General features: G+C 43.3%; 1 protein-coding gene across 8 annotated transcripts in view; it reads right to left on the reverse strand.

The window, feature by feature from the left end:
- Positions 1–24,171, reverse strand: part of ALS2CL (ALS2 C-terminal like) — a 146,607-nt gene that overhangs the window by 30,888 nt on the left and 91,548 nt on the right. For 7 of the 8 annotated variants that reach the window (XM_074536024.1, XM_074535982.1, XM_074535926.1 and 4 more), the window contains 6 exons: positions 23,041–23,118; positions 20,887–20,975; positions 12,441–12,614; positions 6,806–6,899; positions 3,410–3,567; positions 484–967 (listed from right to left, as the gene is read on the reverse strand). In XM_074536024.1, the coding sequence (XP_074392125.1) occupies positions 499–967; positions 3,410–3,567; positions 6,806–6,899; positions 12,441–12,614; positions 20,887–20,975; positions 23,041–23,118 (1,062 nt within the window). In that variant the 3' untranslated portion in view covers positions 484–498. Of the gene's footprint in view, positions 1–483; positions 968–3,409; positions 3,568–6,805; positions 6,900–12,440; positions 12,615–20,886; positions 20,976–23,040; positions 23,119–24,171 lie in introns of those variants that run through there. The other variant, XM_074536117.1, reaches the window with a different exon arrangement.

Genomic DNA, 24,171 nt, shown 5'->3' on the forward strand with positions numbered 1-24,171 from the left:
CACCTGGAGCTCCAGACCTCTGGAGTCACTGGGAAAATTTGGAGCTCCAGGAGATCTTGGAGTCACCAGGAAAACCTGGAGCTCCAGGAGATGTCCAGGAAATTCATTGGGAGACACCTGGAGCTCCAGATCTCCAGAGTCATCAGGAAAACCTGGAGCTCCAGGAGATGTTTGGAGCCGCTGGGAAAAACCTGGAGCTCCAGATCTCCAGAGCCCCTGGGAAAACTTGGAACTCCAGGAGATCTTGGAGTCACAGGAAAACCTGGAGCAGCAGGAAACCTCCAGAGTTCTTGGGAAAACCTGGAGCAGCAGGGGATGTCCAGGAAATTCACTGGGAGAAACCTGGAGCTCCAGATCTCCGGAGTCACTGGGAAAACCTGAAGCTCCAGGAGATCTTTGGAGTCCCTGGGAAAGCCGGGAGCAGGAGGGGATCTCCAGGACATTCACTGGGAGAAACCTGGAGCTCCAGACCTCTGGAGTCACTGGGAAATCTTGGAGTCACCAGGAAAATCTGGAGCAGAAGGAGATCTCTAGGAAATTCCATGGGAGACACCTGGAGGTCCAGATCTCCAGAGTCCCAGGAAAAACCTGGAGCTCCAGGAGAATGTTTGGAGCCGCTGGGAAAAACCTGGAGCTCCAGGAGATCTCCGGGAAATTCACTGGGAGAAACCTGGAGCTCCAGATCCCTGGAGTCACCAGGAAAACCTGGAGCTCCAGATCTCCACGGGATGGGCGCTCCAATGGAAGCGGAGTCACCAGGAAGAACCTGGAGCTCTTTGGAAGCCCTGGGAAAACCCTGGGCACCGAGCCTGGCTCCAGCAGACAAACACGAGCCCAGCACTTCCTGAATTCCAGGGAAATCCCACCAGGATCTGAACACGGAACCTCCGGAGATGCCACCAACCTGGGATCTGCCTCCTCCGAGGGCGCGCGGCCCTTCCGCTCCAGGGCCACCTGCAGCAAACCCCTGGAGAGAAAAACAAGGATTGGCTCCTTCCGTGGTTTATTCAAGGATAATTCATTCCCAAAGGAGGAGCTGTCCCAGCACCCGGTGGGAGATCCGTGAAAATCCCTGGAATTCCGACAGAGCTGTGGCAGCGTTTGAGGGGTTTCTGCTGGAGCAGCACCCGCACCGGGAATGGCGGAGAATTCCAGAATTTCCATGGATTCTAAAGAGCACGGCGGTCACAATTCCTGATCCCACTCTGGAAAAGCAGCTGGGCTTTGTCCGGATGTCCCAGAGAATCCGGGAGTGGTTTGGGTTGGATTTTAGGAAGGAATTCCTGGATGGGATGGAATTCCCAGAAAATCTGTTGCTGCCCCCGGATCCCTGGAAGTGTCCAAGGAGAGGTTGGACGGGGCTTGGAGCAATCTGGGATAGCGGGAAGGGGCTGGAGCTGGGTGAGATTTCCAACCCAAAGCATTCCGTGATCCCATGGAAGGAAATTCCATGATCCCATGGAATTTTCCTTCAGTCGTGGATTTCCAACCACAGGGATTTGTGCTCTGATTGGAGCTGTTGCCTCGAGGAAGCGACTCTGCCAGCAACTCCCAAAAACTCCCAAAAATTCGGAAGAATTCCCAAGAATTCCAAAGAACTCCCAAGAATTCTACGGAATTCCCAAGGATTCACAAGCATTCACAAGCATTACAAAGAGCTCCCAAGAATTCCCAAGAATTTCAAAGAATTCCCAAGAACTGCTAAGAATTCTCTAGAATTCCCAAAAGAACTCCCAAGAATTCTGAAAAATTGCCAAGAATTCCCAAGAATTACAAAAAACTCCCAAGAATTCTGAAGAAATCCAAAGAATTCCAAAGAACTCCCAAGAATTCTCAAGAATTCCCAAGGATTCACAAGCATTACAAAGATCTCCCAAGAATTCCCAAGAATTTCAAAGAATTCCCAGGAATTCCAAAGTACTCCCAAGAATTCCCATGGATTCACAAGAATTACAAAGAGCTCCCAAGAATTCCCAAGAATTCCAAAGAATTCCAAAGAATTCATAAGAACTCCCGAAGTATTCCCAAGAATTACAAAGGACTCCAAAGAATTCAGAATTCTCAAGAACTACAAAGAACTCCCAAGAATTCTCAAGAATTCCCAAGAATTGCACAGAACTCCCAAGAATTCCAAAGAATTCCAAAGAACTCCCTCCCAAGAATTCTGAAGAATTCCCAAGAATTCGTAAGAACTCCCAAGAATTTGGAAGAATTGCCAAGAATTCCCAAGAATTCGGAAGAATTCCCAAGAATTACAAAGAATTCTGAAGAATTCCCAAGAGTTACACAGAACTCCCAAGAATTCCAAAGAATTCTAAAGAACTCCCAAGAATTCTCAAGAATTCCCAAGAATTACAAAGGACTCCCAAGAATTCCCAAGAATTCCCAAGAATTCCCAAGAATTTCAAAGAATTCACAAGAACTCAGAAGAATTCCCAAGAATTACAAAGAATTCCCAAGAACTGCTAAGAATTCTCTAGAATTCCCAAAAGAACTCCCAAGAATTCTGAAAAATTCCCAAGAATTACAAAGAGCTCCCAAGAAGTTCAAAGAATTTCCAGGAATTCCAAAGAATTCCAAAGTACTCCCTCCCAAGAATTCTGAAGAATTCCCAAGAATTCATAAGAACTCCCAAGAATTTGGAAGAATTGCCAAGAATTGCCAAGAATTTCCAAGAGCTCCCAAAAATTCAGAAGAATTCCCAAGAATTACAAAGGACTCCAAAGAATTCAGAATTCTCAAGAACTACAAAGAACTCCCAAGAATTCTCCAGAATTCTGAAGAATTCCCAAGAATTTCAAAGAATTCCCAAGAATTACAAAGAACTCCCAGGAATTGTCAAGAATTCCCAAGAATTCTGAAGAACTCCCAAGAATTATAAAGAACTCACAAGAATTTGGAAGAATTCCCACAAATTACAAAGAGCTCCCAAGAATTCCCAAGAATTCCAAAGGACTCCCAAGAATTCCCAAGAATTTCAAAGAATTCACAAGAACTGCTAAGAATTCTCTAGAATTCCCAAAAGAATTCCCAAAAGAACTCCCAAAAGAACTCCCAAAAGAACTCCCAAGAATTCTGAAAAATTCCCAAGAATTACAAAGAGCTCCCAAGAATTCTGAAGAATTCCCAAGAATTACAAAGAATTCTGAAGAATTCCCAAGAATTCCCAAAGAATTCCCAAGAATTCCCAAGAATTCCAAAGAACTCCCAAGAATTCTGAAGAATTCCCAAGAATTACAAAGAACTCCCAGGAATTCCCAAGGATTCACAAGAATTCCCAAAGAATTCCCAAGAATTCCAAAGAACTACCAAGAATTCCAAAGCACTCCCAAGAACTCCCAAAAACACCAGACCACCAACCAGCCCCAGCTCCCGCTCCCGCCATCCCAAGCATCCATCCCGCTCTCACCGGTAGAATTCCCAGATTTCCCGGGAGCAGAACGTCACCTCGTCCCGCGCCATCGCCCGCAGGTGCCGGTTGGCGCCCAGCCCCGCGTACGTCGCCCGGAACGCGGCCGTCAGCGCCCGCAGCAGCTTCCCCAGGGGATGCAGGGAGGAGCCCAACGCCTGCAAATTCCGATGGCACGGATCAGGAAAAGAGGGAAAAACCCCAAAAAACAGCGGGTGCAGAGGAGAACATATGTGGCCCGAAGTTTAGAGTCTGGCTGCTGAGGGCGAAAGGCCGACGCCCCTCTGCAATTCCTGGCCAGCACCCTTGGGTGTCTGAGGGCCTCGGGCTGTGCTGGCTGCGGACTGGCTCACACCGCTGGTATAGGGGAGGAACGGAGCTGACCATTTCCTGGGGGTTAAACATCGGTTTATTGAAGGTGATGCCGCATCCAAACGCGGGGAAAACAATCGGGAAGAAGTTTCTCCATAGGGGGTGAAACAGGATTATAAAGGAGGGGTGCAGAGGGGGGCATATGTGGCCTGAAGTTTAGAGTCCGACTAGCTGAGGGCGAAAGGCCGACGCCCCTCTGCAATTCCTGGCCAGCGCCCTTCGGCGTCTGAGGGCCTCGGGCTGTGCTGGCTGCGGACTGGCTCACACCGCTGGGATTGGCGAGGAACGGAGCTGACCATTTCCCGGGGGTTAAACATCGGTTTATTGAAGGTGTTGTGGGATCCAAACGCGGGGAAACCAACCGGGAAAAAGTTTTTTCATAGGGGGTGAAACAGGATTATAAAGGAAGGGTGCAGAGGGGGGCATTTGTGGCCCGAAGTTTAGAGTCCGGCTCGCTGAGGGTGAAAGGCCGACGCCCCTCTGCAATTCCTGGCCAGCTCCCTTCGGCGTCTGAGGGCCTGGGGCTGTGCTGGCTGCGGACTGGCTCACACCGCTGGTATAGGGGAGGAACGGAGCTGACCATTTCCCAGGGGTTAAACATCGGTTTATTGAAGGTGTTGCGGGATCCAAACACCGGGAAACCAACCGGGAAGAAGTTCATCCATAGGGGGTGAGACAGGATTATAAAGGAGGGGGGTGGGTACAGGCGGAACCAATCGGGAAAGGTGAGGGGATGAACTTCACAGAACTGACACTCCATGGAGACCAATAATCAAAAGGTAAAGGAGGTGTCCTGGGACCCCAGCCAGCCACCACCTCCAGAGAGGAGAAGGTTCTGGAAACCTGGGAGGAGAAAGGGGGTGATTGACTGGACAGGGAGGAAACAACTTTCACTGATAAGGGAAACCAGGGGAGGAGCAATTACATATCGGCAACTATGAATAGCGGTTACTATGGCAACTTAGCTGACAGGCTAGCAGTGGCGGGAAAAACTGGGGGGACGAAACCATTTTACACATAATAGGGGAGAACAATACATAAATTGGGGGAATAACACAGGAAAACTACAACTTTTTAAAATCAAGTCTCCATTTTTAATAAATTCTCTATTATTAAATTCTCCTATTATTCAATTTTAATTATATAATTATACCTTTTTAAAATAAATTCTTCAATTTTAATAAATTCTCTATTATTAAATCCTCCTATTATTGAATTTTAATTATATAATCATATAATTCTACATTTTTAAAATCAAGTCTCTATTTTTAATAAATTCTCTATTATTAAATTCTATTATTCAATTTTAATTATATAATTATACCTTTTTAAAATAAATTCTTCATTTTTAATACATTCTCTATTATTAAATTCTCCTATGATTGAATTTTAATTATATAATCGGATAATTATACATTTTTAAAATCAATTCTCTATTTTTAATAAATTCTCCTATGATTGAATTTTAATTATATAATCATATAAATATACATTTTTAAAATCAATTCTCTATTTTTAATAATCAATTCTCTATTTTTAATAAATTCTCTATTATTAAATCCACCATTTATTGTTAAATTCTGTGTTACAACATTTTCTAGTGTAATAATTCTATATTTTTAAAACCTATAAATAAATGTTTTCATCCAAATCCACATAAATTTTGTACTAATAAATTCTTCTCCAATTTTCTATTTACTAATAATTCTCTATTATTAAAATCTCAATTTATTATTCAATTATTCATTACTAAAATCTCCATTATGTAAATTCTCTACTTAGTATGAAATGAGCTATTATTCTCTATCATGAAATTCTTGATCAAATTCTCTATTATTAAAATATTTATTATATTAAATTCTCTATTATTATCTATATTATTATTCCCTATTTATAATAAAAATCGCCATAATAAAATTCTCTATTTATTAATACATTCTTAATTATCTTAAACTTTATATGCATTGTTACATTATTATTAAATTCTCTATTTATTATTAAATTCCTTATTAAGTGCTCTAATAAATATTTAAATTTTTACTATTAAAATTTCCATTTATTATATAAATTCTGTATTTACTATTGAATTCTCTATTATCAAATTCCCTTTTTTATTAATAGTTCTCCATTTGTTATATAAATTCTCTATTATTAATTTAATACTTCAACATAAAATTTATAATTAAATGCTTTATTATCAAATTGGCTATTTATTATTAAGTTCTCAATTTATTATTAAATTCTGTATTATATAAATTTTCTATTATTAAATTTTATTTTTATTATTAAATTCCCAATAAATTCTCTATTATTAAATTATCTATTATACTAAATTCTCCATTATTAAATTCCCTATTTATTAAAGCTCCATAATTAAATTGTCTATTAATTACTAAACTCTCTATTTATTAATTAATGCTTTTTAAAAATTCTCTATTAATTACTAAACTCTCTATTTATTATTAAATGCTTTGTTTTTAAAATTCTCCATTTATTAATAAATTCTCTGTTTATTATTAAATTCCCCATTATTAAATTCTCCATTATTAATTATATATAATATATATATTATATATAATTAATAATAAATTGAATTTATTATTTCTTATTAAATCCTCCATTATTAAATTCCCTGTTTATCATAGAAATTTCTTATTTCTTATTAAATTCTCCATTATTAAATTTCCTTTTTTTAATATAAATTCCTTTGTTATAAATAAATCCCTCATTTACAATATATTGTAATTTAGAATATATTTATAATATTTATATTTTATAATATTTATATTTTATAATATTTATATATTTATAATATTTATATATTTATAATATTTACAAATAAATTTAATATTTAATGTATTATTTAATTCTCTATTTATTAATAAATCCCCTACTATGAAATTATTTCTTCGATAAATCCTCTGTTATCTAATTATTTTCCATCAAATCCTGGATTTTGATCATTTTAATAATGAAAATTTTATTAATTTTTATATAATTTTATTAAATAATTTCACTGCTCACCTTCTCCAAATAACTCCGGAGCGACTCCGGCTCCTGGTGCTCCACGAGATCTTCCAGGATTTCCTCAATTTTCCAAGAAAATTCCTCAGAACCTCTGGAAAAACGGGAATTGAGGAGTGAACGGATAAATCCCAACTGGCAAATTCCAAAGGGGAATTCAAATTTTTTAATAAATTCATTTTTCATGGATGTGGAGGAATCTCAGCAGCAAAAATTCCTGCTCCTTTTTCCTGAGCGGGAATTTTCCATTTTTCCTGGAAAATCCTTGGAATTGTGCAGTGCTCCTGGGTGGGAATGTGGGTCTGGAATTCCTGGGATTTCCTCTTGGAATGAGCAGGAATTCCCAGGATTTCCTCGGGAATTCCTGGGATTTCCTCGGGAAAAGTTCCCATTCCTTTCACAGAATAAGAATTCCCAGGATTTCCTCATGAATTCCCAGGATTTCCTCATCGGCAGAACAGGAATTCCCAGGATTCCCTCAGGGATTCCCAGGATTCTCTCATTGGCAGAACAGAAATTCCCAGGATTTCCTCAGGAATTCCCAGGATTCCCACATTGGCAGAACAGGAATTCCTGGGATTTTCTCTTTGGGGGCAAAGGAATTCCTGGGATTCCCTCAGTACCTTTGACAGACCAGGAATTTCCATAATTTCTTCTTCAGCAGAAACGGAATTCCCAGAATTCCCTCAGTAAAAGTTCCTGTTTCTTTGGGAGAACAGGAATTCCTGGGATTCCCTCATTGACAGGACAGGAATTCCCTGGATTTCCTCAAGAATTCCTGGGATTTCCTCATTGGAAGAACAGAATATTCCCAGGATTGATTTTGTCAGGAATTCCCAGGATTCCCTCGGTACCTCTGGCAGAACAGATATTCCTGGGATTTCCTCAGGAATTCCTGAGATTCCTTCATTGGCAGATCAGGAATTCCCAGGATTTCCTCAGGGATTCCTGGGATTCTCTCTTGGGCAGAACAGGAATTCCCAGGATTTCTACAGGGATTCATGGGATTCCCTCATTGGAAGAACAGAATATTCCCGATTTCCTCAGGAATTCCTGGGATTCCCTCAGTACCTTTGGCAGGACAGGAATTCCCTGAATTTCTTCTTCAGCAGAACGGGAATTCCCAGAATTCCCTTAGTAAAAGTTCCTGTCCCTTTGGCAGAACGGAAATTCCCAGGATTTCCTCGGGAATTCCTGGGATTCTCTCTTCAGCATAACAGGAATTCCCAGGATTCCCTCATTGACAGGACAGGAATTCTTGGGATTTCCTCAGGGATTCCTTGGATTTCCTCATTGGCAGAATAGAATATTCCCAGGATTGATTTCCTCAGGAATTCCTGGGATTCCCTCATTGGCAGAACAAATATTCCCAGGATATCCTCAGGAATTCCCGGGATTCCCTCAGTACCTCTGGCAGAACAGATATTCCTGGGATTTGCTCAAGAATTCCCTGAATTTCCTCAGGGATTCCCGGGATTCCCTCATTGGCAGAACAGGAATTCCCGGGATTCTCTCTTTGGGGGAAAAGGAATTTCTGGGATTCCCTCATAGTTAGAACAGGAATTCCTGGGATTTCCTCAGGGATTCCTGGGATTTCCTCTTAAGCAGAACAGATATTCCCAGGATTTTCTCTTTGGAGGAAAAGGAGTTCCTGGGATTCCCTCATTGACAGGACAGGAATTCCCAGAATTCCCTCAGTAAAATTCCTGTTCCTTTGGGAGAACAGGAATTCCTGGGATTCCCTCATTGGCAGAACAGGAATTCCCTGGATTTCCTCAGGAATTCCCAAGATTCCCTCAGTACCTCTGGAAGAACAGGAATTCCCTGAATTTCCTTATTGGAAGAACAGAATATTCCCAGGATTTACTTCCTCAGGAATTTCCAGGATTCTCTCTTTGGCAGAACAGATATTCCAGATTTCCTCAGGAATTCCTGGGATTCCCTCAGTACCTCTGGCAGAACAGGAATTCCCTGGATTTCCTCAGGGATTCTCAGGATTCCCTCATTGGCAGAACAAATATTCCCAGGATTTCCTCAGGAATTCCCAGGATTTCCTCAGGAATTCCCAGGATTCCCTCAGTACCTCCGGCAGAACAGGAATTCCTGGGATTTGCTCAAGAATTCCCTGAATTTCCTCAGAAATTCCAAGGATTTCCGCATTGGAAGAACAGAATATTCCCCGGATTTCCTCACAAATTCCCGGGATTCTCTCTTTAGCAAAACAGATATTCCTGATTTCCTCAGGGATTCTCGGGATTCCCTCACTGGCATAACAAATATTCCCAGGATTTCCTTGGGAATTCCCGGGATTCCCTCAGTACCTCTGGCAGGACAGAAAGGAATTCCTGGGATTTCCTCATGGGAAGAACAGAATATTCCCAGGATTGATTTCCTCAGGAATTCCTGGGATTCCTTCATTGGCAGAAGAGGAATTCCCGGGATTTTCTCTTTGGCAGACCAGGAACTCCTGGGATTTCTTCTGCAACAGAACAGGAATTCCCAGAATTCCCTCAGTGAAATTCCTGTTCCTTTGAAAAAACAGGAATTCCCAGGATTTCCTCTTTGGTGGAACGGGAATTCCCAGAATTCCCTCATTGTCAGAACAGGAATTCTTGGGATTTCCTCAGGAATTCCCAGGATTTCCTCATTGGAAGAACAGAAAATTCCCAGGATTTCCCTGGATTTCCTCAGAAATTCCCAGGATTCTCTCATTGGCAGAACAGGAATTCCCAGGATTTCGTCAAGAATTCCCGGGATTTCCTCATTGTCAGAACAGAAATTCCCAGGATTTCCTCACGGATTCCCGGGATTCCCTCATTGTCAGAATGGAAATTTCCTGGATTTCCTCATGGATTCCTGGTATTCTCTCCTTGGCAGAACAGATATTTCTGGGATTTCCTCAAGAATTCCCAGAATTTCCTCATTGTCAGAATGGAAATTCCCAGGATTTCCTTGGGGATTCCTGGGATTTCCTCATTGGAAGAACAGAAATTCCTGGGATTCCTTCATTGGCAGATCAGGAATTCCCAGAATTCCCTCAGTAAAAGTTCCTGTTCCTTTGGCAGAAGAGGAATTCCCTGAATTTTCTCAGGAATTCCCAGGATTCCCTCATCGGCAGAACAGGAATTCCTAGGATTTCCTCAAGAATTCCCAGGATTTCCTCACTGGAAGAACAGAATATTCCCAGGATTTCCCTGGATTTCCTCAGGAATTCCCAGGATTCCCTCATTGTCAGAACGGAAATTCCCAGGATTTCCTCAGGGATTCCTGGGATTCCCTCATTGTCAGAATGGAAATTCCCAGGATTTCCTCAAGAATTCCCAGGATTCCCTCATTGTCAGAATGGAAATTCCCAGGATTTCCTCAGGGATTCCTGGGATTCTCTCATTGGAAGAACAGAAATTCCTGGGATTCTTTCTTTGGCAGACCAGGAATTCCTGGGATCCCCTCAGTAAAAGTTCCTGTTCCTTTGGCAGAACAAGAATTCCCAGGATTTCCTCAGGGATTCCCAGGATTTCCTCATTGACAGAACAGGAATTCCCTGGATTTTCTTCAGGAATTCCAAGGATTTCCTCATTGGAAGAACAGAATATTCCCAGGATTTCCTCAGGAATTCCTGGGATTCCCTCAGTACCTTTGACAGACCAGGAATTCCCGGGATTCCCTCATTGGCAAAACAGGAATTCCCTGGATTTCCTCAGTAAAAGTTCCTTTTCCTTTGGCAGAACAGGAATTCCCGGGATTCTCTCTTTGGGGGAAAAGGAATTTCTGGGATTCCCTCATTGTTAGAACAGGAATTCCTGGGATTTCCTCAGGGATTCCTGGGATTTCCTGAGTACCTTTGGAAGAACAGGAATTCCCAGGATTTTCTCTTTGGAGGAAAAGGAATTCCTGGGATTCCCTCATTGACAGGACAGGAATTCCCAGAATTCCCTCAGTGAAATTCCTGTTCCTTTGGGAGAACAGGAATTCCTGGGATTCCCTCATCGGCAGAACAGAAATTCCTGGGATTTCCTCATTGGAAGAACAGAATATTCCCAGGATTGATTTCGTCAGGAATTCCTGGGATTCCCTCAGTACCTCTGGCAGAACAGAAATTCCTGGGATTTGCTCAAGAATTCCCTGGATTTCCTCAGGGATTCTCGGGATTCCCTCATTGGCATAACAAATATTCCCAGGATTTCCTTGGGAATTCCCGGGATTTCCTCAGTGACTTTGGCAAAACAGAAAGGAATTCCTGGGATTTCCTCATGGGAAGAACAGAATATTCCCAGGATTGATTTCCTCAGGAATTCCCGGGATTCCCTCAGTACCTTTGGCAGAACAGGAATTCCCAGGATTTCCTCAGGAATTCCCAGGATTCCCTCGGTACCTCTGGCAGAACAGGAATTCCCAGGATTTCCTCAGGAATTCCCAGGATTCCCTCATTGGAAGAACAGAATATTCCCGATTTCCTCAGGAATTCCCAGGATTCTGTCTTTGGCAGAAAAGGAATTCCCGGGATTCCCTCATTGTCAGAACAGGAATTCCCAGGATTTGCTCGGGAATTCCTGGGATTCTCTCTTCAGCAAAACAGGAATTCCCAGGATTCCCTCATTGACAGGACAGGAATTCTTGGGATTTCCTCAGGGATTCCTGGGATTTCCTCATTGGAAGAACAGAATATTCCCAGGATTTACTTCCTCAGGAATTCCCAGGATTCTCTCTTTGGCAGGACAGAAATTCCCAGGATTTCCCTCAGGAATTCCCAGGATTCCCTCAGTACCTCTGGCAGAACAGAAATTTTTGGGATTTGCTCAAGAATTCCCAGGATTCCCTCATTGGCATAACAAATATTCCCAGGATTTCCCCAGGAATTCCCGGGATTTCCTCAGTAAAAGTTCCTGTTCCTTTGGCAGAACAGGAATTCCCAGGATTTCCTCACGGATTCTCGGGATTCCCTCATTGGCATAACAAATATTCCCAGGATTTCCTCAGGAATTCCCGGGATTCCCTCAATACCTCTGGCAGAACAGGAATTCCCAGGATTTCCTCAAGAATTCCTGGGATTCCCTCATTGGAAGAACAGAATATTCCCAATTTCCTCAGGAATTCCCAGGATTCTCTCTTTGGCAGAAAAGGAATTCCCGGGATTCCCTCATTGACAGGACAGGAATTCTTGGGATTTCCTCAGGGATTCCTGGGATTTCCTCATTGGAAGAACAGAATATTCCCAGGATTGATTTCCTCAGGAATTCCTGGGATTCCCTCAATACCTCTGGCAGAACAGGAATTCCCAGGATTTCCTCAGGAATTCCCGGGATTTTGTCAGGAATTCCCGGGATTCCCTGGGTACCTCTGGCAGAACAGGAATTTCCTGGATTTCCTCAGGAATTCCCAGGATTTCCTCAGGAATTCCCGGGATTCCCTGGGTACCTCTGGCAGAACAGGAATTTCCTGGATTTCCTCAGGAATTCCCAGGATTTCCTCAGGAATTCCCGGGATTCCCTGGGTACCTCTGGCAGAACAGGAATTCCCAGGATTTCCCTCAGGAATTCCCGGGATTCCCTGGGTACCTCTGGCAGAACAGATATTCCTGGGATTTCCTCAGGAATTCCCAGAATTTCTTCAGGAATTCCCGGGATTCCCTGGGTACCTCTGGCAGAACAGATATTCCTGGGATTTCCTCAGCTCCTTGCTGCTTTGGATGTGGAATCCCGTGAACGATTCCTCCATTTCCTCCTTGCAGCCGGAATGCAGGAATTCCAGGAACTGCTCCAAGATTCCCGTCCATCTCTTCTCCACTGGGAATTCCTTCAGGCCCAGCTGGCTGGAAAACAACACGGGATTGGGATTTTCCATGGTTTTCCTAAATTCTTGTGGATTTCCCCCTAAAATCTCTGGGATTTGATGGAAACGCAGGGCTGGGAGAGCTGGGAATGTTTTCTTGGAAAAGGGAAAATTCCAGGAGAGCTGGAGAGGGACTGGGACAAGGGATGGAGGGATGGGACACAGGGAATGGCTTCCCATTGGAAAAAATTGGGATTTAGATGGGATTTTGGGAAGGAATTCCTGGCTGGGATGGAATTCCCGAAGAATCTGTGGCTGCCCCTGGATCCCTGGGAGTTTTCCAAGCTCAGCTTGGATCCACCTGGGAGAATCCATGGAATGGGATCATCCTGAAAATCCATTCCCACCAAAACCACTCCCAGATAATCCTGAATGGATCCCATAGATGGGAATTCCTAAATGGAAATTCCTAAATGGGAATTCCTAAATGGGAATTCCTAAATGGAAATTCCTAAATGGAAATTCCTCAATAGAAAATTCCTCAATGGAAATTCCTAAATGGAAATTCCGAAATGGAAATTCCGAAATGGAAATTCCTAAATGGAAATTCCTCAATGGAAATTCCTAAATGGGAATTCCTAAATGGAAATTCCTAAATGGGAATTCCTAAATGGAAATTCCTAAATGGATCCCATAGATGGGAATTCCTAAATGGGAATTCCTAAATGGAAATTCCTCGATGGAAATTCCTCAATGGAAATTCCTAAATGGAAATTCCTAAATGGGAATTCCTAAATGGGAATTCCTAAATGGGAATTCCTAGATGGAAATTCCTAAATGGGAATTCCTCAATGGAAATTGCTCAATGGAAAGTCCTCAATGGAAATTCCGAGATGGAAATTCCGAGATGGAAATTCCTAAATGGAAAGTCCTAAATGGAAATTCCTAAATGGGAATTCCTAAATGGAAATTCCTAAATGGGAATTCCTCGATGGAAATTCCTAAACGGAAATTCCTCAATGGAAATTCCTAAATGGAAATTCCTAAATGGAAATTCCGAAATGGAAATTCCTCAATGGAAATTCCTAAATGGAAATTCCTCAATGGGAATTCCTCAATGGAAATTCTTAAATGGAAATTCCTAAATGGAAATTCTTAAATGGAAATTCCTAAATGGAAATTCCTAAATGGAAATTCCTCAATGGAAATTCCTAAATGGAAATTCCTAAATGGAAATTCCTAAATGGAAATTCCTAAATGGAAATTCCTCAATGGAAATTCCTAAATGGAAATTCCTAAATGGGAATTCCTCAATGGAAATTCCTAAATGGAAATTCCTAAATGGAAATTCCTCAATGGAAATTCCTAAATGGAAATTCCTCAATGGAAATTCCTAAATGGGAATTCCTAAATGGGAATTCCTCAATGGAAATTCCTAAATGGAAATTCCTAAATGGAAATTCCTAAATGGAAATTCCTCAATGGAAATTCCTAAATGGAAATTCCTAAATGGGAATTCCTCAATGGAAATTCCTAAATGGAAATTCCTAAATGGGAATTCCTCAATGGAGATTCCTAAATGGAAATTCCTAAATAGGAATTCCTAAATGGGAATTCCTAGATGGAAATTCCTAAATGGAAATTCCTCAATGGAAATTCCTAAATGGAAATTCCTCAATGGGAATTCCTAAATGGGAATTCCTAAATGGGAATTCCTAAATGGGAATTCCTCAATGGGAATTCCTAAATGGAAAGTCCTAAATGGGAATTCCTAAATGGAAATTCCTCGATGGAAATTCCTCGATGGAAATTCCTAAATGGGAATTCCTCAATGGAAATTCCTAGATGGAAATTCCTCAATGGGAATTCCTAAATGGAAATTCCTAAATGGGAATTCCTAAATGGAAATTCCTCAATGGAAATTCCTCATTGGAAGTTCCTAGATGGAAATTCCTAAATGGAAATTCCTAAATGGGAATTCCTAAATGGAAATTCCTCAATGGAAATTCCTAAATGGAAAGTCCTAAATGGGAATTCCTCAATGGAAATTCCTAAATGGAAATTCCTAAATGGAAATTCCTAAATGGAAATTCCTAAATGGAAATTCCTAAATGGAAATTCCTAAATGGAAATTCCTAAACGGAAATTCCTCAATGGGAATTCCTAAATGGAAATTCCTAAATGGAAATTCCTCAATGGAAATTCCTAAATGGGAATTCCTCAATGGAAAGTCCTCAATGGGAATTCCTCAATGGAAATTCCTAAATCGAAATTCCTAAATGGGAATTCCTAAATGGAAATTCCTCAATGGAAATTCCTAAATGGAAAGTCCTAAATGGGAATTCCTAAATGGAAATTCCTAAATGGAAATTCCGAGATGGAAATTCCTAAATGGGAATTCCTAAATGGAAATTCCTAAATGGGAATTCCTCAATGGGAATTCCTCAATGGAAATTCCTCAATGGAAATTCCGAGATGGAAATTCCTAAATGGAAATTCTTAAATGGAAATTCCTAGATGGAAATTCCTAAACGGAAATTCCTAAATGGAAATTCCTCAATGGAAATTCCTCAATGGGAATTCCTAAATGGGAATTCCTAAATGGAAATTCCTCAATGGAAATTCCTCAATGGAAATTCCTAAATGGAAATTCTTCGATGGAAATTCCTCAATGGAAATTCCTCAATGGAAATTCCTAAATGGAAATTCTTAAATGGAAAGTCCTAAATGGAAATTCCTAAATGGAAATTCCTAAATGGAAATTCCTAAATGGGAATTCCATAAAAACCCTTCAAGCCTCTGGTCCTGACAATAAAAATCCTTTGAGGAAAAACAAAAATCCAGCGGGACAGAAATAATCCAAAATTTTTGAATTCCTGCCCCGTGCACTGCTGGATATTCCTAAATATTCCTAATTAAAATTCTTTGTCTCCCTGGGATTCCTGCAGAAAAGATGGAAAAGAGTTGAGGAACTGCTCCCAGGATTAGCTCAGGGAAAGGGAATTTCTGTCCCATGGATGTTCCAAGAACTGGGAATGTTTTAGAGGGGAAAAAAGATGGAATTGAACTGGGATTTGGGAGGGGAACTGGGATTTGGGAGGGATTTGGGCTGGATGGCATCAAAACATCCATTCCTGATTCCCAAGGGGAATTCATTCCATAAAAATCCCAGGATTGCAGTCCAACATCCATCCCTGCTTCCCACATGGAATCCGTTCCATGAAAATCCCAGGATGACACTAAAACTCCCATTCCCTCATTCCCACATGGAATGAACTCCATGAAAATCTCAGGCCAGCATCAATTCCCTGCTTCCCTATGGAATTAGCCCCAATTCCAGGATTTCAGTCCAACATCCATCCCTGCTTTCCCATGGAATTAACCCCAATCCCAGGATTTCAAGAAAGCATCCATTCCTGCTTCCCTATGGAATGAACCCCAATTCCAGGATTTCAGTCCAACATCCATCCCTGCTTCCCTATGGAATTAGCTCCAATCCCAGGATTTCAAGAAAGCATCCATTCCTGCTTCCCTATGGAATTAACTCCATGAAAATCCCAGGATTTCAGTCCAACATCCATCCCTGCTTTCCCATGGAATTAACCCAAATCCCAGGATTTCAGGAAAACATCCATTCCTGCTTCCCTATGGAATGAGCCCCAATCCCAGGATTTCAAGAAAGCATCCATCCCTGCTTCCCTATGGAATTAACTCCATGAAAATCCCAGGATTTCAGTCCAACATCCATCCCTGCTTCCCTATGGAATTAACTCCATGAAAATCCCAGGATTCCAGTCCAACATCCATCCCTGCTCCCCTATGGAATTAACCCCAATCCCAGGATTTCAGTCCAACATCCATCCCTGCTTTCCCATGGAATTAACCCAAATCCCAGGATTCCAGTCCAACATCCATCCCTGTTTCCCTATGGAATGAGCCCCAATCCCAGGATTTCAAGAAAGCATCCATTCCTGCTCCCCTATGGAATTAACTCCATGAAAATCCCAGGATCTCAGGAAAACATCCATCCCTGCTCCCCTATGGAATGAACCCCAATCCCAGGATTTCAGGAAAACATCCATTCCTGCTCCCCTATGGAATTAACTCCATGAAAATCCCAGGATTGCAGTCCAACATCCATCCCTGCTCCCCTATGGAATTAACCCCAATCCCAGGATTTCAGGAAAACATCCATCCCTGCTTTCCCATGGAATTAACCCCGATCCCAGGATTTCAAGAAAGCATCCATTCCTGCTTCCCTATGGAATTAACTCCATGAAAACCCCAGGATTGCAGTCCAACATCCATCCCTGCTTCCCTATGGAGTTAACTCCATGAGAATCCCAGGATCTCAGGAAAACATCCATCCCTGCTTCCCTATGGAATTAACTCCATGAAAATCCCAGAATCTCAGGAAAACATCCATCCCTGCTTCCCTATGGAATTAATCCCAATCCCAGGATTCCAGTCCCACATCCATCCCCGCCTCCCACCGCACTGAACCCCCCGGGCTCCATCCATCCCCGTTCCATTGCCCATAAATCCACATTGGGATCAATTCCCAGGAATGCCCACGAGACTGGATCCAGAGCATTCCCCAGGATCCCATCCTGAGGATCCCATTCTCGAGGATCTCCTTCCCAAGGACCCCGTTCCCAAGGATCCCATTCCCAAGGATCCCATCCCTGAGGATCCCCATCCCGGGGACCCCATTCCCCAGGTGCTCGTTCCCAAGGATCTCAAGGATCCCATTCCTGAGGACCCTGTTCCTGAGGATCCCCTTCCCAAGGATCCCAAGGATCCCGATCCCCAGGACGCCATTCCTGAGGAACCCATCCTGAGGATCCCATTCCCAGGATCCCAAGGATTCCCATCCCAACGGTCCTGTTCCCAAGGATCTCGTTCCCCAGGATCCCATTCCCAAGCATCCCAAGGACTCTGTTCCCCAGGATCCCATCCCAAGGATCCCGTTCCCCAGGACCCCATCCCAAGGATCTCAAGGACCCTGTTCCCAAGGATCCCATCCTGAGGACCCCATTCCTCAAGATCCTGTTCCCGAAGACCCCATTCCCAAGGACCCCGTTCCCCACGATCCCGTTCTGAGGATCTCATTTCCCCAGGATCCTATCCCAAGTACCTCAAGAATCCCATTCCCGAGGATCCCATCCCAAGGACCCCATTCCCCAGGTGCTCGTTCCCAAGGATCTCAAGGACCCCGTTCCTGAGGACCCCGTTCCTGAGGATCCCCTTCCCAAGGATCCCGAGGATGCCGTTCCCCAGGATCCCATCCCAAGGATCTCAAGGATCCCGTTCCCAAGGATCCCAATCCCCAGGACGCCATTCCTGAGGAACCCATCCTGAGGATCCCATTCCCAGGATCCCAAGGATCCCTTTCCCAAGGATTCCCATCCCAACGGTCCTGTTCCCAACGATCTGGTTCCCCAGGATCCCATCCCGAGGATCCCCTTCCCCAGGATCCCCTTCCCAAGGATCTCAAGGACCCTGCTCCCAAGGATCCCATTCTGAGGACCCCATTCCCCAGGTGCTCGTTCCCAAGGATCCCAAGGATCCCGCTCCCCAGGATCCCATTCCCAAGCATCCCAAGGACTCTGTTCCCCAGGATCCCATCCCAAGGATCCCGCTCCCCAGGATCCCCATCCCAAGGATCTCAAGGACCCTGCTCCCAAGGATCCTGTCCTGAGGACCCCATTCCTCAGGATCCTGTTCCCCAGGACCCCATTCCCAAGGACCCCGTTCCCCACGATCCCGTTCTGAGGATCTCATTTCCCCAGGATCCTATCCCGAGTTACCTCAAGAATCCCATTCCCAAGGATCCCATCCCAAGGACCCCATTCCCCAGGTGCTTGTTCCCAAGGATCTCAAGGACCCCGTTCCTGAGGATCCCCTTCCCAAGGATCCCGAGGATGCCGTTCCCCAGGATCCCATCCCAAGGATCACAAGGATCCCGTTCCCAAGGATCCCGATCCCAAGGATACCATTCCTGAGGAACCCATCCTGAGGATCCCATTCCCAGGATCCCAAGGATCCCTTTCCCAAGGATTCCCATCCCAAGGGTCCTGTTCCCAAGGATCTGGTTCCCCAGGATCCCATTCCCAAGCATCCCAGGGACTCTGTTCCCCAGGATCCCATCTTGAGGATCCCCTTCCCCAGGATCCCGTTCCCAAGGATCTCAAGGATCCTGTTCCCAAGGATTCCCATCCCAAGGACCCCATTCCCCAGGTGCTCGTTCCCAAGGATCTCAAGGACCCCGTTCCTGAGGATCCCCTTCCCAAGCATCCCAAGGATGCCGTTCCCCAGGATCCCATCCCAAGGATCCTGCTCCCCAGGATCCCCTTCCCAAGGATCTCAAGGATCCCTTTCCCAAGTATTCCCATCCCAACGGTCCTGTTACCAACGATCTGGTTCCCCAGGATCCCCTTCCCAAGCATCCCAAGGACTCTGTTCCCCAAGATCCCATCCCAAGGATCCCGTTCCCCACGATCCCATTCCGAGGATCCCATTCCCCAGGATCCTATCCCGAGTACCTCAAGAATCCCATTCCCGAGGATCCCATCCCAAGGACCCCATTCCCCAGGTGCTCGTTCCCAAGGATCTCAAGGATCCCGTTTCCAAGGATCCCAATCCCCAGGACGCCATTCCTGAGGAACCCATCCTGAGGATCCCATTCCCAGGATCCCAAGGATTCCCATCCCAACGGTCCTGTTCCCAACGATCTCGTTCCCCAGGATCCCATTCCCAAGCATCCCAAGGACTCTGTTCCCCAGGATCTCATCCCAAGGATCCCGCTCCCCAGGATCCCCTTCCCAAGGATCTCAAGGACCCTGTTCCCAAGGATCCCATCCTGAGGACCCCATTCCTCAAGATCCTGTTCCCGAGGACCCCATTCCCAAGGACCCCGTTCCCCACGATCCCATTCTGAGGATCTCATTTCCCCAGGATCCTATCCCGAGTACCTCAAGAATCCCATTCCCGAGGATCCCATCCCGAGGACCCCGTTCCCCAGGTGCTCGTTCCCGAGGATCTCAAGGACCCCGTTCCTGAGGACCCCGTTCCTGAGGATCCCCTTCCCAAGGATCCCGAGGATGCCGTTCCCCAGGATCCCATCCCAAGGATCTCAAGGACCCTGCTCCCAAGGATCCCATCCCGAGGACCCCATTCCCCAGGTGCTCGTTCCCAAGGATCTCAAGGATCCCCTTCCCGAGGACCCCGTTCCCAAGGATGCCCATCCCCTTCCCCAAGGACCCCAAGGATCCCATTCCCCAGGACCCCGCTGTTCCCCAGCACCCGCTGTTCCCCAGCACCCCGCTGTTCCCCACTGTTCCCCATTGGTCCCCAGGACCCCGTTGTTCCCCAAAACTCCGTTGTTCCCCGCTGTTCCCCGTTGTTCCCCATTGTTCACCAGCACCCTGCTGTTTCCCATCATTCCCCACTGTTCCCCGTTGTTCCCCAGCTCCCCGTGGGGATGTTCCCCATCGTTCCCTGTTGTTCTCCATTGTTCCCTGCTGTTCCCCGTTGCTCCCCAGCTCCCTGCTGTTCCCCACTGTTCCCCATCGCTCCCCGTTGCTTCCCATCGTTCCCCGCTGTTCCCTATCGCTCCCTGCTGTCCCCGTTGTTCCCCGCTGTTCCCCATCGCTCCCCGTGGTTCCCCATTGGTCCCCAGCACCCCGTTATTCCCGCTGTCCCCGTTGTTCCCCGTCGCTCCCCGTTGTTCCCCCTGTTCCCCAGCACCCCATTATTCCCGTTATTCCCGCTGTCCCCGCTATTCCCCATCGCTCCCCGCACTGTTCCCCATTGTTCCCGCTGTTCCCTGTTGTTCCCCGCTGTTCCCCATCGTTCCCCGTTGTCCCCAGGACCCCGCTGTTCCCTGTTGTCCCCGTTATTCCCCCTGTTCCCCAGCACCCCATTATTCCCGTTATTCCCGTTATTCCCGTTATTCCCGTTATTCCCGTTGTTCCCCGTCGCTCCCCACCGTCCCCGTTGTTCCCGCTGTTCCCCGTTGTTCCCCAGCACCCCATTATTCCCGTTATTCCCATTATTCCCGTAATTCCCGTTGCCCCCGTTGTTCCCCATCGCTCCCCGCTGTTCCCCGTTGTTCCCTGGGACCCCATCGCTCCCCGCCGTCCCCGTTGTTCCCCATCGTTCCCCGTTGTTCCCTGTTGTCCCCTGCTGTCCCCGTTATTCCCCCTGTTCCCCAGCACCCCATTATTCCCGTTATTCCCGTTATTCCCGTTATTCCCGTTATTCCCGTTATTCCCGTTGTTCCCATCGCTCCCCGCCGTCCCCGCTCTCACTCTGGCTCTCTCCGGGGCTCGGTGCTGAGCCCGCCCCGGGTGCCGAGCGTTCCCCGCAGCGCGGAGCCGGTGGCCAAGGACAGCTTCCCCTAGAGAAAGAGTTATCATTTAATTAAATTGTATATTCTATGCGGTTTGCATCAAAAATCACATTATTTAATTTCTCTATTATTATTGTCCCCGCAGCCGGAGCCGGTGGCAAAGGACAGCTTCCCCTGCAGGAACAGTCACAAACTCAATTCAAATTGTACATTCTGTGCGGTTTGCATCAAAAATCACATGATTTCGTTTTATTTCTCAATTTTTATTAAATTCCCTTTTATTACTGAATTCTCTCTTATTAAATCCCCTTTTTTATTATTAAATTCTCTGTTTATTTTGAAATTCCCGCTTTGTTATTAAATTCCAGAGAGCCTTCTGTGCTGAAAAATCTGGAATTACAAATTAAATTAAAACAATTTAATTTTTAAATTAAATTATTATTAAATTATTAATAAAACCCAACCAAAAACCTGCAACAATTCAATCAAAAATGGTTTTTTAAAACCCAATTAAAAACCCCAAAAAAAGAGAGAAAAATCCCAAAACCTCTACCAATTATTAAATTATTAATAAAATTGCTAATAAATTTTAGTAATTTTTAATTTTAAAAAATTACTTAGTTCAATTTCTCTGCATCAATTCTCTATTCAACTTTCAATCATTATTTAATTCTTTGTTGTTAATGTCAAAAATGTCTCAAAAATGTCCAATAAAACTCCTCCAAAAAAACCCCATAAACTCAACCAAAAATGTTCCAAAAACCCCAAAAAAACCCCAGAAAACTCAACTAAAAATGTCCCATAAACCAAATTAAAAAAATAAAAAAAGAGTAAAAAATATCCCAAAACCTCAACCAAAAATGTCCCACAAACCCCAATAAAAAAACTCCAAAAAAACTCAAAAAAGTCCAATAAAACCCCTCCAAAAAAACCCCATAAACTCAACCAAAAATGTTCCAAAAAACCCAAAAAAACCCCAGAAAACTCAACTAAAAATGTCCCATAAACCAAATTAAAAACAAATCAAAAAAGAGTAAAAAATATCCCAAAACCTCAAGCAAAAATGTCCCACAAACCCCAATAAAAAAACTCCAAAAAAACTCAAAAATGTCCAATAAAACCCTCCAAAAAAAACCCATAAACTCAACCAAAAATGTTCCAAAAAACCCAACAAAAAAACCCCAGAAAACTCAACTAAAAATGTCCCATAAACCAAATTAAAAAATCAAAAAAGAGTAAAAAATATCCCAAAACCTCAAGCAAAAATGTCCCACAAACCCCAATAAAAAAACTCCAAAAAAACTCAAAAATGTCCAATAAAACCCCTCCAAAAAAACCCATAAACTCAACCAAAAATGTTCCAAAAAACCCAACAGAAACCCCAGAAAACTCAACTAAAAATGTCCCATAAACCAAATTAAAAAAAAATCCAAAAAGAGTAAAAAATATCCCAAAACCTCAACCAGGAATATCCCAAAAAACCCAAGAAAAAACTCAAAAAAACCTCAAAAATGTCCAATAAAACCCTCCAAAAAAAACCCCATAAACTCAACCAAAAATGTTCCAAAAACCCCAAAAAAAACCCAGAAAACCCAATTAAAATGTCTCATAAACCTAATTAAACTTAAAAAATGAGTAAAAAATATCCCAAAACCTCAAGCACAAATGTCCCACAAACCCCAATAAAAAAACTCCAAAAAACCTCAAAAAGTCCAATAAAACCCCTCAAAAAAAACCCCATAAACTCAACCAAAAATGTTCCAAAAACCCAACAGAAACCCCAGAAAACTCAATTAAAATGTCTCATAAACCTAATCAAACTTAAAAAATAAAAAATAAAATAAAAATAAAAAATATCCCAAAACCTCAACCAGGAATATCCCAAAAAACCCAAGAAAATCAACCCCAAAAACTCAACCCAAAAAAACCTGAAATAAACAAAACATAAAAATCCCAAATTATTCTCAAAATTCCCAAAATCTCCAGCTGCCGCTTTCCTTCCGCGCTAAATATTCCAGAAATTTGGAAAATTTGGTTTTGTAGGAAGCTGAGGAATAAAGTTTGGGAGGTGAATCCATGGAAAATTCCAGAAGGAGAGGGAAAAAATTCCAACCTTTCCAACAAACGTCAGATCCTCCGTGAAGTTCCCTTCGTAGACGGAGTCGTCTTCCAGGAGCAGAATTCCCGAACCCTTGGGATGAAAGGAAAAATCAGGAATTCGTGGAATGAACTTCCCATAAAAAAATTTATGGGATGCAGATTCCAAGAATTTTTTTCTTTTTTTTTTAAAGGCGAACTTCAGCTTTCGATGTTTGGGAGAAGCTTCAGGGAAAACGCACGGAGAAGGAGGTCAGGAAAGTTGGAATAATGAAATGATTCCGTGGATTTTTCCATGGAAAAGGAAGAAAAATGCAGGGAAAGGAAAAGCCCAAAAAGAAAAAAAAAATCCCAAAACCGCAACCAAAAATGTCTCATAAAAGCCAATAGAGAACCCCCAAAAAAAACCCCAAAAAATCCATCAGAACTGTCCCATAAAACCCAATTAAAAAACCCCAAAAAGAGAGAGAAAAAAACCCCCAAAAACTCCATCAAAATTGTCCCATAAAACCCAATTAAAAACCCCAGAAAGAAAAAGAAAAAATCCCAAAACCGCAACCAAAAATGTCTCATAAAAGCCAATAAGGAACCACAAAAAAGAGAAAAAAAACCCAAAAATTGTCCCATAAAACCCAATAAAAAAACCCCAAAAAGAAAAAGAAAAAATCACAAAACCACAACTAAAAATGTCTCATAAAAGCCAATAGAGAACCCCAAAAAAAAAACCCCAAAAAATCCATCAGAACTGTCCCATAAAACCCAATTAAAAAAACCCAAAAAGAAAAAAAAGATCCCAAAACTAAAAATGTCTCATAAAAGGCAATAGAGAACCCAAAAAAAACCCCAAAAAATCCATCAGAATTGTCCCATAAAACCCAATAAAAAACCCCAAAAAAGAGAAAAATAATCCCAAAACCGCAACCAAAAATGGCTCATAAAAGCCAATAAAGAACCCAAAAAAGAGAAAAAAAAACCAAAAATTGTCCCATAAAACCCAATAGAAAACATCCAAAAAGAAAAAAAAAAAGATCCCAAATCCGCAACCAAAAATGTCTCATAAAAGCCAATAAAGAACCACAAAAAACAGGAAAAAAACCCAAGAAATCCATCAAAATTGTCCCATAAAACCCAATTAAAAAAACCCAAA

Source organism: Zonotrichia albicollis, chromosome 1 (genome assembly GCF_047830755.1).
Source record: "Zonotrichia albicollis isolate bZonAlb1 chromosome 1, bZonAlb1.hap1, whole genome shotgun sequence".
Classification (NCBI taxonomy): Eukaryota; Metazoa; Chordata; class Aves; order Passeriformes; family Passerellidae; genus Zonotrichia; species Zonotrichia albicollis.